Genomic DNA, 15,167 nt, shown 5'->3' with positions numbered 1-15,167 from the left:
TAACCGTTTCAGGGATGAATCTTATACTCGAAGGATTATCTGAGCCTTCTGTCAAGTATAAGTATTCTACAACTGGTTATGGATAGGGATTTTGTTTCTGATGGCAACATCGAGATAATCATATTTGGAAGTGTGCGTTTGGGTGGTCAATCGAGGAGGACTAAGCATGGTAAAGATCAACGTAGGTGGTCTGTAGGGGAGATAGATCAATGTAAGGTTCAGGACCCAGAAAGGCAAAAAGTGGTTTTGTGCCGGAGATGGAAGATTTATCCTTCATGGAAATAGGAAAGGATCTTGTCTATTATGTTCAATTGCCTTGGGAAGGCCATTGATTGTGCGAGATGCGGTTGTACCCTACGGATGGTGGGTGTCAGTACCCGTGGGAAACATCAGTTGGTTCAGGGAAGGTAGCAGGAAAGTCGCGGGTGTGGCGTAAGAGATGTTTGCGGGGTAGGTGACTGTAGCGGACTTTGAGGACGAAGTCTAGTTTAAGTGGGGGAGAGTTGTAACACCCATAATCTGGAAGGCTAATTAAGGAAAGGATAATCTTCATTTAAAATACAAATCGTTGAGTTGAAGGAAGAGAACTCGACGAGTAGGAATAATTTTGGCACGCGTGAATTTAAAGACCAACTCGACGAGTTGGGGAGGACCAACTCGATGATTTGGACGGGGTTTGGGAAATCATAGATCCGGGATTTTGCACCCAATTTAAACTCCTTACGCTTTAGGGTTTGGCCTCATTTTCAGCCTCCACTGTCGTAACCCTAGATCTCGAAACCCTAATGCTATTGTGAGTGATTGTGAGCCATTTTGAGTGTTCTTGTGGGTGATTGAAGCTCTTGGAAGGAGGGAAAGTTTGAAGGAACAAGGAAGAGTTGCTAGATCAAGAAACCTCACTCGATTTTCGTCACTTTCTGGTAATCAAGTCTCAAACTTGCCTCATAGTTGATTAGATCTCCTTCTTAGCACCTTTTACTTGTTTTTGGTCCAAATGATATGGTCCTTGAGAGTTGGACGTCTCAAATGGAAAAGCACTTCAGATCTAGAGTCTTGAAGGACTTTCATGGCATAAAGGTGCCAACTTTATGGTCATGGAAGTCCCATGCAACCTTTAAGCCATCATTTTGGCCTTTTGAGCTTCTAATGGCCATGCATGTAGAGAAAGCTGGGAGCTTTACATGATATTTTGGTTCTTATGGTCCAGAACTATGACTTCATGGTCCACCTTATAGTATTGGTGGTTTTGGATTAAGACCTTGGCCCTTTTTGGGTTAGGGTTTGAGCTTATTCTCTTTAGGAAGGGATTAATGGGTAAAGTTGGAAACTATACCCTTCTAAAAGGTATTTCCAGTCTAGATCTAGAGTATTGGGTTCAGATCTGAAGAATAAAAGCTTAATGCATTAAGAATTGCTGACAGACAGAGGAAATCGACGAGTTCAAGGATGGACTCGACGAGTTGAAGTGAAGTGTCCTGATTCTGTTGAAAGGAAGAACTCGACGAGTTCAAGGATGGACTCGGCGAGTTGGATCGTGAAATCACGATTCTGTGATTCATAGGAACTCGACGAGTTGAAGGGTAAACTCGACGAGTTGAGTCAATCCGAGGCGTTGAATTTGACTTTGACTTGGATGTTGACTTCGACCTTGACTTGACTTTGACCAAGGTTGACCCTGGAGGGTTATGAAGTATGGAATGGGTTCAAAAGGGTTGTTATATGTAGGGGTTGGGCCCAATTTGGAACATTGGGCCATTAATGGGCTTTCATGGATTTTATAGTTTGGTCCTGGATTGGTTTTGAGTTTGGGCCAAAGGGTGAAACGGTCATTTCACCCCAAGTAAGGACTATGGATTTTGGTTTGGGACCAATTGCTAATTGGGTGATACGTTGGTATTGTCAGCTCAGGGAGTCGAGAGATCAACAGTTCGGGGATCTACCAGCTAGCAGCCAGAGGATTATCCGTGAGATCCAGCTTTGCGAGGTGAGTTTCTCTTTGTGTGAACGGGTCTAAGGCACCAATGCCGGCCCGTATATGTATGTATGTATGATTGTATGTTCCGGACTACGGTCTGATGTCGGGCGGTGCCCGAGGAATGGTAGTATGCTTGATGTCTTCGTGATTCCTGGATGTGTCTTTATTGTATGTTTCCGGATTACGGTCCGATGCCGGGCGATGCCCAAGGAATGTCTGTATGCTTTCCGGATTACTGTCCGATGCCGGGCGCAGGGGCGGAGCTTGAACAATTTATTGGGGGGGGGGGGGGGGGCGAAAGTATTATAAAGTAAAATTAACGTTCTTACATACAAAAAAAAAATTTGTTTTTTCAAATAAGCACAAAAAATAACTAGAAAAAGAATTACAACTCAGCCCGACGACCTTTAAGGTCTTTAAATTCATCAATTACTGACTCCGAATCAATGTTTTCAGCAATTTCTCTTTCTATGTAAACCACCAAGTTGTTTGCGAGAAAGTCATCCGCATCGTATTGCGAAGACAGCTCTTGAATATTTTCATTGCTGAAAATCCCCTCTCTGTTGTTGCGCTAGAAACTGGAAGTGTCAAGATTAACCGAACCACTCTATTAACCAAATAATACGTCTCACGTTTCTGAGTTTCTACAAGACCCTTGCATAAGTCAGCAATAGTTGATACACCACTAAGCTTGGGATTATTTGTCATATCAATATTAAAAATCTCCAATTGATATCGTAATTGAATTCTCTCTTGCTCCGTAAAATCTTCGGGATAATACTTCTCAACAAGACGACAAATTTGATCAACTTTAATCACTTTAGGGTGTTCTTTTGAAACTAAAGTGAACTAAGAGTTATTAGCTCCATCGTCTGATCATTGAATCTACTATTCAACTCATGTAGCTGTTTGTCCAATGTGGCTGTAAACAAATCCACTCGATAAAAATGTTCAAAAGTAACATGATTATCTGTTTTTCGAGGCCGATATCGAGTAGAAGTATATGGAGCATTCATATCTGGCATATCTATTTGATGTTTTTCACAAAAAAAACTTTACCTGGACAAGTAAAGAATCCCATCCCTTGTTTCTGAATTCATTTAGACCCTCCTTTGTTGCTGAAACTAACTCCATAGCATTAAGAATATCTTGGGATTTCTTTTGTAGAGCTTGAGAAACTACATCAGTTTTCCCCATTACTTCCTTTATCAAGTGAAGAATAAACACAAACTTAAATGATTTTAGGAAACAGTAAGCTGCATCAGCATCTCCGCATTGAGAATAAGTAGCAGATACGTCATCAGTTATTCCCTGGACAACAACACGAGTACAATCAAACATGTTAAGTAAACTTCAAACAGAATGAAAATAAGAACCCCAACGTGTATCACCAACTCTTCTTAATGTCCCAACTTGATTCAATCATTTGCCTGATTTGATTTCACCTATTTCCAATAATTGTTCAATCTCAGTTGCCTTCGCCTTTTGTAACTCATCATGACGCTTACTGGAAGCACAAACTACATTAATTAAAAAAATTAAGTTTGTGAAAAATTGGTGTACATGAATAATTTCCCTTGACGCAGCTACCAAGGCTAGTTGTAATCTGTGAGCAAAGCAATGAACATAATATGCGTAAGGACAATCCTTAAGAAAAATTGCCTGTAATATGTTCCATTCCCCTCTCATATTACTAGCACCATCATAACCTTGGCCACAGATTTTACTAACATCAAACTGATAGTGAAAAAGTTGTCTCCACATATTTGTTTTCAGGGTTAATGATAAGGTATCCCTAACATGAACCAAATCCAAGAACCTTTCCCGTATGATTCCTTCTACATCAACAAATCTCAAAACTATCACCATTTGCTCTTTTTTAGACTCATCCCGTGACTCATCAACCATGACACAAAAATATGAATCACCCACTTCACTACGAATATGCTTTCTAACTTTATTTTCAATAATACTAAGAATATGTTTTTGAATTTCTCCAGAAGTATATTTTGAATTATAAGGAGCTTTCTCTAATATAACATTTGCAACTTCATCATTATAAGATGCTAGAATTTTTAGTAGTTGCAAAAAATTACCATGATTTTTGGAATTAGGAGATTCATCATGTCCTCGTAAAGCACACGCTTGGAATGTCAACCAACGAACTGTGTCAATCGAAGCTTTTGATCGTAAACGATTCTTCAATATTTGCACTTCATTTTTCTTCATTATGATATTTTCAATGTGTGCTTCTTGGTTCATCAAGTTTTCAGCGAATGCAACAACATTTCTATGTTGTGAACAACCAATGTGCTTCACGAATGCACAATGTTTCCCGTCATTAACTTTCTTCAAATTGTCAAATCCTTTAACAGTAAATTCATCATAACCACGACACACACTTGGTTTATCGTTAAATGTAAAACAAATAAAACAATAGGATGCATGTGTTGTTGGAGATTATTCTAACTAATTAGGGAAAATGTTGAACCAAGAATATTGGAATCTACGAGGATGTTTCTTTGAACCTTTAGCATGATACTCTTTAAGACGTATTTGGAAAGGTCCTAAACTCATATAAGCTCGTCTTACTTCTTCCCTTAAATTAAGCGGATAATCCCACATTTGTTTTCGTTTAGCGGGATCTCTTTCTAGTTGCTTAAGATCCACCTCATTAGGATTTGATTGTGTAGCTTCATTCCTATCATTCTCTTATTAATTTTCATGTTCTTGTGGTTGTGGTTCACTTGTTGAAGCTTTGTGACGTTTAATCTCTTGATTTTCATCATGAATTTCTTCATTATCAACCTTTCTTTTGAAGAAAGAATGAATGGTTTTCATATTTCCCATGATTGTATCTATAAAAATCAAAATAAAAAAACAATTCATTCAAAATCGGTTAATCAGCTATTCAGTCCTTCAACTTATATCACATATTAGATCAACATAAGCAAATAATTAATGCTCATCATTCATCACTAATTACTTGAACCAAGAAGAAAATATTTAACAATGTGTAATTAGTTGATTCCTAAAATTCCAACAACAATCAAATATAGAGGAAATCTTCATATCAGTTCATAAGTTCATTCTAGACAAAAGCAACAAAACAAGCTCCTGAACAATTCCAACTTTCTAATTACAAGTGTCCAACAACTAAAGAAGTACAACAATAGAAATCCGAAAAGAGAGAATTCTGAATCCCTGAAAGGCCGAAACAGGAAAGAAGTTAAGAACAACAACCGAATTGATAGCTGAAAGCATACCTGATTAGCGAAGAATTGAAGATGGGGATTGCAGCAGAATTGCAGCTGTGTAGTCGTGCAGAACAGCTGAACAGCAGCAGGCAGCAGCACCGCGCAGCCAACAGGTGACGGTGGGGAATGGCAGAGCCGGCAGCTTCGATTTGGCTATTAGCGACTAGCGATTGAGCAAAGAATTGAGGATGGGGCCTGGGGGATTGGGGCGGAAGCTTTACAGATTGAACGATGGTCGATGATTGCTTCTCTATCTATCTTGGATCGACTTCTTGGTAAACAAACATTGGATCAGCCGATCAGGAGGGGCCACAGTGTGACAATCGTCAATTTTTGGCCAAGTCAAAGTCAACTAAAGTCAACAAGTCAAACTGGTCAACTCATCTAACCTTGTACATTAGGGTTTCCATTATGTTTCTTATTGTACAACTCGCAATCCTCATACAAATTATCACTTAGAGTTTTCACGTGTTCGGAAATTCTAAACCCTAATCAGGGTAAGTGACGACTCTACTCGATAAAACATTATTCCTTAACCCTCGGGGGCATATAACAATCATAACAAGACTTAACGAGGTTTACAAACCTTGCGTTACAGAGCCAAACACTCAAAAAGGTCACAAAAGAAATCTCTCCCAAAACTCTCTCTGAATGAGAAATCTCTCCAAGTATGTGAAATCTCTCCCAAATCTCTCTCTGTATGAGAAATCTCTCCAAGAATGTGAAATCTCTCCAAGAATGTGAAATCTCTCCCAAATCTCTCTCTGTATGAGAAATCTCTCCAAGAATGTGAAATCTCTCCCAAATCTCTCTCTATATGAGAAATCTCTCCAAGAATGTGAAATCTCTCTCAAATCTCTCCAAGTATCTGTGATCTCTCCCAAATCTCTCTCAAAAAGTTCCTTTAACTTTTTATAATCATTTCGGGCATCCCGACGCTTAACTTGGTGAAAAACGGCGCAAAACGGGAAGAATTCTTGAAAAATAGCCTGAACAAACCGAAACCCTCCTTTAAGGACCGAAGCCTCTCGGACCGAAAGTGCTTAGAACCGAACTGAGTCGGACCGAACCCGAAGCTGCCTGCGAACCGAACCCGAAGGTCCCTTCGGACCGAACCTTCCGAACCGAAACCATTAGGACCGAACCGAAGTCTGATGATCCGAACCCGAAGTTCGCTTTCGCTCCTGACCTTCGCCTTCGGGCTATTTCGCTCCACCTCGCCTTCGGGCCCAGTAGCAACAAGGACCGAACCTCGGCCCAGTACCGAGAGGTCTCGCAGATAGCCCTTTCCTTCCCGGTTTTCGACTACGACTTCATTTTAGGCCCGTTTTACATAATTTTAACGCGGGATTTTCACCCAAAATTATATTTTAACATATAAGACCCCTAAATTCATAATTAATCACGTTTTTGAGTGTAAATCTTATCCAATATTAGTGGGTAGGATATTTTGGGTGGAGTGTTGACTTTGCTTTAATGTATGACACAAGCAACCACCCATGCCCACTCAATGACCAGCCCTTGTCCTTCCACCATAGCTGGTCATTTCATTGTCCTTTTTCCCCCTCTTTCCATCCAATTACTTTGACTCAAGGGTAGGAAAACCCTTATCTCTCCTCCCATTCACTCACACTTCACCAAGAAGCAAAAACTCATTCTCTCTCACTTTTCTCTCTAGATTTCGAGATTCAAGGCTAATTTTGAAGTTCTTCATCTACCTTGGTAAGTAAATCTCTCCCCACACTTGATTTCCTTACACTTCTTCACCCAAATCGTGAGTTCCTTACACAAATATCGTCATATTTGTTGTTAGATCTTCGAATCTTCAAGCATCATCTAAGTGTTCTTGAGTTGAACACTTCTTTTCTTCATCATCCATCTACTGTAATCACTCAAGGTGAGTTCATACCCCTATCTTTTCATGTTTTTCTTAAGTTTTAAGGGGGGGGGGGGAATACAAGTTAAAACACCAAGAACACAACTAAACACATTTAACAGCCTTCATCAGAAAAGTTCAACTCCATTCACGGACTGTTTTGGTCAACTTAAACATTTTATTTTCCAAAACTGTATTAGGTGCAAATAGTTCAGGTTCCTACCTTTAAAATGACTACTTGCACATCACCATACGATTTTTCTACGATTATGGTGATTTTTACAAAACTGTCTATCATTTCAAAAACGAATTCGGACCAGTCTGTGAATATGAACATTTTAACACAATTTAAAGACTTCCAAAAATCATAATAAAAATTATGGATAAACTAGACACATTTTATGAACTCTCAAAATTTACGGATTCAGTTTTCGACTTCGTATGACTTTTCTATGATTTTTCTAAAACAGTGCAGAAAGCTTAAAAACTAGTTAACAGCTTATAACTTTCATAACACTTTGTATTATGTTGAGCAAGGTGTATAACAATAAGTTCTAAATATTGAATGTATTTTCTTGTTAGTTTATCATCATAAACTGAAATTTAGTCATTTATGATAAGATTCTTCATTCATTTCGAACACATATAATAAGCTATAATAAGCATAGTTTATGGATTCATAGCACTAATGTATTTTCATAAAAGAGTTCTTTTTCAGTACAAACGTTTTGGATAAACTATAATAGGTATAGTTTATGTATCATTTACATTTCAAACTCATTTACCAAAGGTTTTCAGTTAAGTTCACGTAAATTTGTTAATGAATAAATTTGTGAGATGTTCCCTTCGTGTTACCTTCATGGTAACAAAGTCAAAAGTCCTGTAAATTGTAACCAGAGTCTCTTGTAGGGAGAACGTGATAGTTGTGTATAGATCTATATTGGGTTTGACAAACCCACACCTGAGCTGCATGCAACAGTTAGACCGGCAGTTCTGTGGTGACAAGTGTCATTTAACGTACGACGCCTGAAGAACGTCGTATTACGAGGCCGTCTGAGTCATAGTATGGTTATAATAACTCACATGTGGTATTAACAAAATATAAGATTTACGGGTTCTTACTTTTAAATTAGCGAGTTATGTCGATTTAACTCACGGGAAATACTTTAAGTATGGAAAAATACTTGTTTATCTTCGGTCCTGGGATTTAGGACCACCTAACTTTAAAAAGGGTTTTATGCCGATTTAAAATCGCTTTTATATCTTTAAGTATGGAAAAATACTTGTTTTCGGTCCTGGGATTTAGGACTACCAAACTTCAAAAAGGGTTTTATGCCGATTTAAAATCGCTTTTATATCTTTAAGTATGGAAAAATATTTGTTTATTTTCGGTCCTGGGATTTAGGACTACCTAACTTTTATAAGGAAAATATAGGATTTTCTTTGAAACATATTTCTATTAAAACTACATAAAGCTAGAATTGTTAGACTTCAGCTATAATTGTTAAGTGTATATGATAGAGTTATATAAGAATCTAGTCACAATCGACTTAGAATTGGTGGGCCCGCCTCATCTCCTGTTCCTTGTTTGGTTGTGGACCTAGGGCAGACCCATTATATTCAACGGTTTATTCAACTTAAATTTTATATAACTTATATACACTGGGCGATTATAGAAGGAATCTATGGGTCCCTCTAGGGTTCATTATCGCATAACATAGAAGCATTCATTTCACTTAATAAACAAAATATTGGATTTTCTGGAAACATACTTTGTCGCTTTTACAAGGAAAACGGTTTCTTTCTCAAACAAAACTCTTATGAACTCACCAACTTAATTGTTGACACTTTTTCAAAACTACTTGTATTCTCAGGAAATCAGTGAAACAGGAAAACCAACAACATTTTGAGGATGGGACGATAAATCGTCAAACGTTTCATTTTGTCATCATAATGTAATTGATTTTGAAACATGTAAACTTATTCCATGGTGTAACCTTTTCAATTATATTTATGATGATTGTATTTACTTTGAGCACTATTATATTCGTTGTTGTGATACTATACATGAAGTCCTCCACCCCCGGACGTTTCCGCCATCCTTGGTTTGGGGGTGTGACACACAACCCAAAACTCACATTGCTGGGCTTATAATTCTGAAAATTAAACATGCATACTCTACTTCTAAGCCAAAATTCAAGGGGGGCCACAACCCCTCCTGGTCCCTTAAAAGGTGCCCCCCTGGCGGGGCGGGGCCCGTGGAATGTTTATATGTATGTTTCCGGACTACGGTCCGATGCCGGGCGGTGCCCGAGGAATGTATGCATGTTTAGTTATACTTGTTGTCTTTGTGATACTTGTATGTGCCTGGTAGGGAGGTGAGTGTGGGAGGGGTCCCTTATCTCATCACTAGCTGAGTGTGGACGTGGTTCCATATCTCATCATTAGTAGAGTAGGGGGCATGATAGGCGAGGCGTTAGGACTGGAATATATAGTACTGTGTATGATTCTTTATGTGCTAGCATGATTATATGATATTTTTTATGTGTATAGCGGGCGAGGCCCAGAGACATGCGAGGCCTGGAAGAAACATATTTGTATACCGAGAGAGGATCGATGCCAGGCGGGGCCTGATGTCGGGTTGGCCCGAGGAAGGGGCGGGGCCCTAGTATATGCGTTATGTGTATGGTATGTGGTATTATGGGGAACTCACTAAGCTTCGTGCTTACGGTTTTCAGTTTTGGTTTCAGGTACTTCCAGTTGCTGAGAGAAGAGCTGGGGATGACTGCATAGCACACACCATGATGTTTTAGCTTGGGATGTTTACTCTGATGTTTTGATTCGGAAACTCTCCTAATAATGTTTGAAATACTTTGACTCATGTTTTGATGGGATGTTTTGATAACTATGGATTCATTTAATGGTTTAAAACGAATTTTTTTGTCATGATTTTTGGGATGTTTCAGAAAGTGTATGTTTTCTTTTTGTTTTTAATTGGAGTATTTTTCATCAGTTTTGTTTTCATTTTTTGAGTTTCAACATTAATTGTTTTTATATATATATGAAATTCATTTCAAAAAAGAGTTGCCCATTGGTAAACATTGGTAAATACTTCGAGCTTTCACATGAGTGAGCATATTTTTGTATTTTTAGAACCACATTTTTTTAATATATTACTATAGAAATACGTACCATTTACTTTATAGTAATTGAGATTTATGCATTATATATGTAAAATGTGATGCAATCGACTATGGGTAAGTGTTCGTTTTAAGGATTCTTTATTTTTGTGCTTTTATGCCCAAGTGATAATAAAATGCAGGAAAGCACTTATGCAAGTTTTTATTTTTCAAATAAATGAAGTACATTATCATGTTTTAAGAGATAAATGAATGAAAGTATTGATGCAAGTATTTATTTTTCATGTGTTATTGAAGTTTATTACACTGATTTAATAACAAAATATGAAAGTAGGATGTTAAAATTAGCAAGTTAATGAAAGTAAATTGCTATTTTGAAAATGTATTATTAATGATGTCTATTACTTATTAAAGTTGTTTTACACAAACATCCGTGTAGTACACGGGTTATAACCTACTATATATATATATATATATATATATATATATATATATATATATATATATATATATATATATATATATATACACACACACACACACACACACAGAGTGTTGTAAAACTCTCCGAGTTGGCCGATTACTCGACCGAATACTCCTTACTCAGCCCTTTACCGAGGCGAGTTACATAATCCGAGTACTCCCCGATCGACCCTTTACTGAAGCGAGCAGTGTTGTAAAACTCGGCCAACTCGGTGATTAATATGTATAATATACTTAATGATTTATTATTTAACACAAAAACACATGTGATTATTACTACATATATATCTTAAATTTTCAGTAATTATTCATGAAGTGAGACTATTATGAGTTTTTCAGTTTTTGTGTATTCACATGTATCTAATTTTCTTATATATTTCAATCAACTTATGGTTTTAACTTATGATTTTGACATTGAAAAATTCCCTAAAAATATTTCTACATTAATTACCGAATCCGAGTACTCCCCGAGTACTCGCTACTCGGTAGTCAGCCGAACAGGTACCGAGTAGCGAGTTCTACAACCATATATATATATATATATATATATATATATATATATATATATATATATATATATATATATATATATATATATATATATATATATATATATATATATATATATATATATATATTAGGTTTTTGACCGTTGAAATTGAAATTCACCCTTTTACCATTCTTGAACATTGCAACGGAAGTCCACGCCACAACCCTTAATGGCCTAGCTGGGGCGGTGTTTGCGCGTTATGGCGTCGTGAAGGCACTGCCACGTCGTCAGTCACAACCCTTCACGTGCCCATACCGTTCGGTCTAAAGTGATATTTTTTTATTTAATAAATTGATTAGTTCTATAAAATTTATAAGAAAATATCATCTACTACGAGAGTGTTTGGGAGTGCTTATTTAAAATGATAAACATTTTTTAAATTATTATCCTATTAACTTATAGGTATCAGAACAAAGGTTATAAAAAAATATTTGATAACTTTTGATAAGTTAGTAAAGAATGACTTATAAAAAATGATTTATTTTCGGTGTGGAACCCCTATAAGCTATTTTTTAAAAGTTCATATCCAAACACTAGCTTTCGCTTATACTGAAGTGGAACATGTAATAAGTTAAAAAGCTCTTAAATAAGCTTAGGCAAACACCTTCTATATAACATGGGTGACAATCGTGTCGGGTTCAAGTTAACGGATCTTAATGCATCAACCCGTACAAGATCCATTTAATTATTTGTGTCATAGGTTAGCGGGTTCTTTAAAGCGGTAACACCTTTTAAAAGTAAAAATAAATAAATAAATAAATAAATTACATAGTTTCGAAGGCTGACATATGAACCCAAATACTAACTCGAACAAAACCGTTTATTTGGCATGTTGGCGGGTCAAAATTTTCAACCCAAACTCATTTATTTCCGTATTGGCTTAGTGTCGTGTCGCTTCACGGATCATGTAGAGAATTGTCAACCCAATAACCAACCATAAAAAACTTTAAAAACTTATAAAAAATAATAAAAAAAGATTTTATATTGTGTAATATATTATATTTTAAAAAGTCATTGTATTTTATGTAAGTATACTGTCATTTGTATTAAAATAATTTCAAATCTTAAAAATATATGATCAATTAAAAGAGGAATTTCATAATTCTAAAAAATGTATATTGTAAAATATCTTGTTATTTTTTTATGTAGGATAAAAGATATGATCTAATTTTTAGATGAACCTTATTCTTTTTATATTTTTATTATTGTCCCAACAAAATTGAAAATATTTTTACAATAGATTCTATTTCATTCCATTTAAATATATAATATTATAGTGCATATATTTTTTTAAATTTCTATAAAATAAATCCAATTTTATACTTGAAATTGGTATGATTTTATTTATATAACGATCTATTTTATACAAATTAATCTTTAATTATATCTCAATCTTTTAACAACATATATGGGGAATTTTTTTTTAAACAACAAACTAATCTACTCCTAACTACCATTTATGTCTCAAGTGAGACTTGAACCTATGACCTCTCAAATGAGAGGATTAGTCCTTATCGCTAGGCAAAAGACATTTTTTTTCTTAAGTGAGACTTGAACCCATGACCTCTCATATATATGGGGAATATATATAAGGCAATTTATTTAAATTATTTGTTCAAATTTAAAAGATAAAAAATATTTTTATTATAATAATTTATTATTTTTCTTATTTTCTTATAAATTCAAAGTTCTCAAATATTTTGAAATTTATATTTAACTTTTTTTTAAATTAACCCATGTAATACATGAGTCTCATAACTAGTTTTTCTTATAAATTCAAACTTCGCAAATATTTAAACCTTCGTATTTAACTTTTTTTAAAATAAACACATATAATGCATGAGTCTCACAACTAGTCTTAAGTATATAATAATATGGAAGGAAGAAAAAATAGAAGTATATTTGATTCCTTTTTTTCTTTTTACCAAAATATCAAACAAGAAACTAATAAGCTTTAATTCTGAGAATTTTGAAATTAAAAGGTAGGTTCATTAATGAAATTGATATACATTTATTACTACATTTATTGCATTTATTATATTAAAATATTATGTGGAATTTAATAAAATAGAAAAACTCATAAAATGATATGTGGAAAAAAAAATTAATTCGAAATAGCCACAAGATGACATTTGACAATTTGAATGAGAGTGACAAGTGGCAAGAAAAACCTTCATTTATTAGAGAGGATGAGAAAAATGAGAAAAATATTGAATTATTAAAATTAAAGTGTTTTTTTTCTCTTTTAATTAAAAAAAATAATTTAGATAAATAAACACAGAAACTAATGGCGCTTTAATTCAGAAAATTTAAAATTATAATGTAAGTCCATTAATGAAATTGATATTCATTTATTGTAATTATTACATTTACATACTATGTGGATTTAATAAAATGGAGTAAACTATAAAATGACATGTGGAAAAAAAATTAATTTAAAATAACCACAAAATGCATGTGACAATATGAATGAACGTATGACAAGTGGTAAAAAAAATCTTTAATTATTAGAGTAGATTGTGATATTTATCATATTTAATGAAATAAATAAATTATTATTAGACATATCATCATCTAAACATGATACGAGCATGGATAGAAAGAAAAAATAGAAAAATATTTATTTTTTCAAAAAAAAAAATGGTAACATCATATTTGAAATGGATTACTAATAACATCAATTTTTAGTGTATATTACGACACTAGGTGTAAACTCGTGTATTACATGGGTTGATTAAAAAAAATAAAATTTTAAAATGTAAATAATAAGTATTTTTTAAAATAAAATTTTGAAATAAGAAATAAAGAAACTTATTAATTGCAATTTAGTATAATATTTATTACATTTGATACTTTACATATATAACTATAAGTATTATGTGGCTTTTTAATTTTAAAAATTAGAAAAAATCATAAATTGACATGTGGATATTATTTATTAAAAAATTATCACAAAATGACAAGTGTCAAAACTCATTAGAGATTGACATGTGACAAAATCTTCATTTATTATAGTAGATTACCAAATTTGTTTTAAACACAAAGTAATATTTTTATATTGGATTTGCTTGTTATTAATCATTATTAGTGTGTTTGAGAGTGTTTTTTAATCTCAAAAGTGCTTTTGATAAAAGTGCTTATTGACTTATGACTTTTTGAAAAAGAAGTTTTAAAAAATGTTTTGGTTAGCTTTTGTGCTGGGAAAAACTAAAAAGTCAATCAGTTGGTTTTAAAAAGTGTTTGCCTTAGTTTTTTTAGAGGTAAAAAGTGGTAGGAAAAACTAAAAAGCCATAAAAAAGCTAGGATTTTGTATCTTTTTGAAACTCTCTTATTTTGCCTATCCACAAAGTTGTTTGAAAAACGTTTTTCAACAACCAAAACACTTTTTTAACTTATTAGCTTTTTTAAAAAGTTAATAAGCTAATTTGAGAAGTACTCTCAAAATACAAGAATTAGGGTTACATACCTTTGATTTGTTTTAACAAATAAGTCAATTTCATATCTTGTTTTGTTGGTCTTGGAAAGCTTAGCACCAAAATGATGATGCGTCTAATGGCTCACACCCAAAACCAGAAACCCTAGACTAAGGAGGAGAGAGGAGAGACGAGGGAACTTTCGTTCATATGCTTCTAGGAAAGATTATGCATGAAATTTGCAAGCCTATTTAAAGTTTAGGTAACTTGCAGACAAAACAAGATTTGAATTGATTAAATAATAGATTTAATCCTAATTCAAATAATTTCCTTTTATGCAACCAGGAGGCTTCCACAAACCATAGAAGAGCTCCCAAAACCGTCCATGCTTGGATGGTTCTAGAATTGCCTATTTTGTTCAACTATTTAACAATTACAATTCACCCATTGCACCTTTAATTAAATCAAATTAA

At 34.3% G+C, this 15,167-nt stretch overlaps 1 protein-coding gene across 1 annotated transcript; it reads right to left on the bottom strand.

Moving 5' to 3' along the window:
- Window positions 1-2,867: 2,867 nt before the first annotated feature.
- Window positions 2,868-4,825, bottom strand: LOC145113549 (uncharacterized). Its single transcript, XM_079049619.1, has 5 exons — window positions 4,723-4,825; window positions 3,638-4,341; window positions 3,484-3,495; window positions 3,035-3,286; window positions 2,868-2,897 (listed from the first exon to the last, which is right to left on the bottom strand). Exons 1-5 carry the CDS (start codon window positions 4,823-4,825, stop codon window positions 2,868-2,870), a joined length of 1,101 nt encoding a protein of 366 aa, XP_078905745.1.
- Between the last annotated feature and the right edge of the window lie 10,342 nt (window positions 4,826-15,167).

This window comes from Lactuca virosa, chromosome 5 (genome assembly GCF_052849685.1).
Source record: "Lactuca virosa cultivar CGN04683 chromosome 5, Lactuca_virosa_CGN04683_v6, whole genome shotgun sequence".
In the NCBI taxonomy this organism is placed as follows: Eukaryota; Viridiplantae; Streptophyta; class Magnoliopsida; order Asterales; family Asteraceae; genus Lactuca; species Lactuca virosa.
The sequence above is the reverse complement of the archived record's forward strand: the minus strand, read 5'-3'. Positions and strand labels throughout refer to the sequence as shown.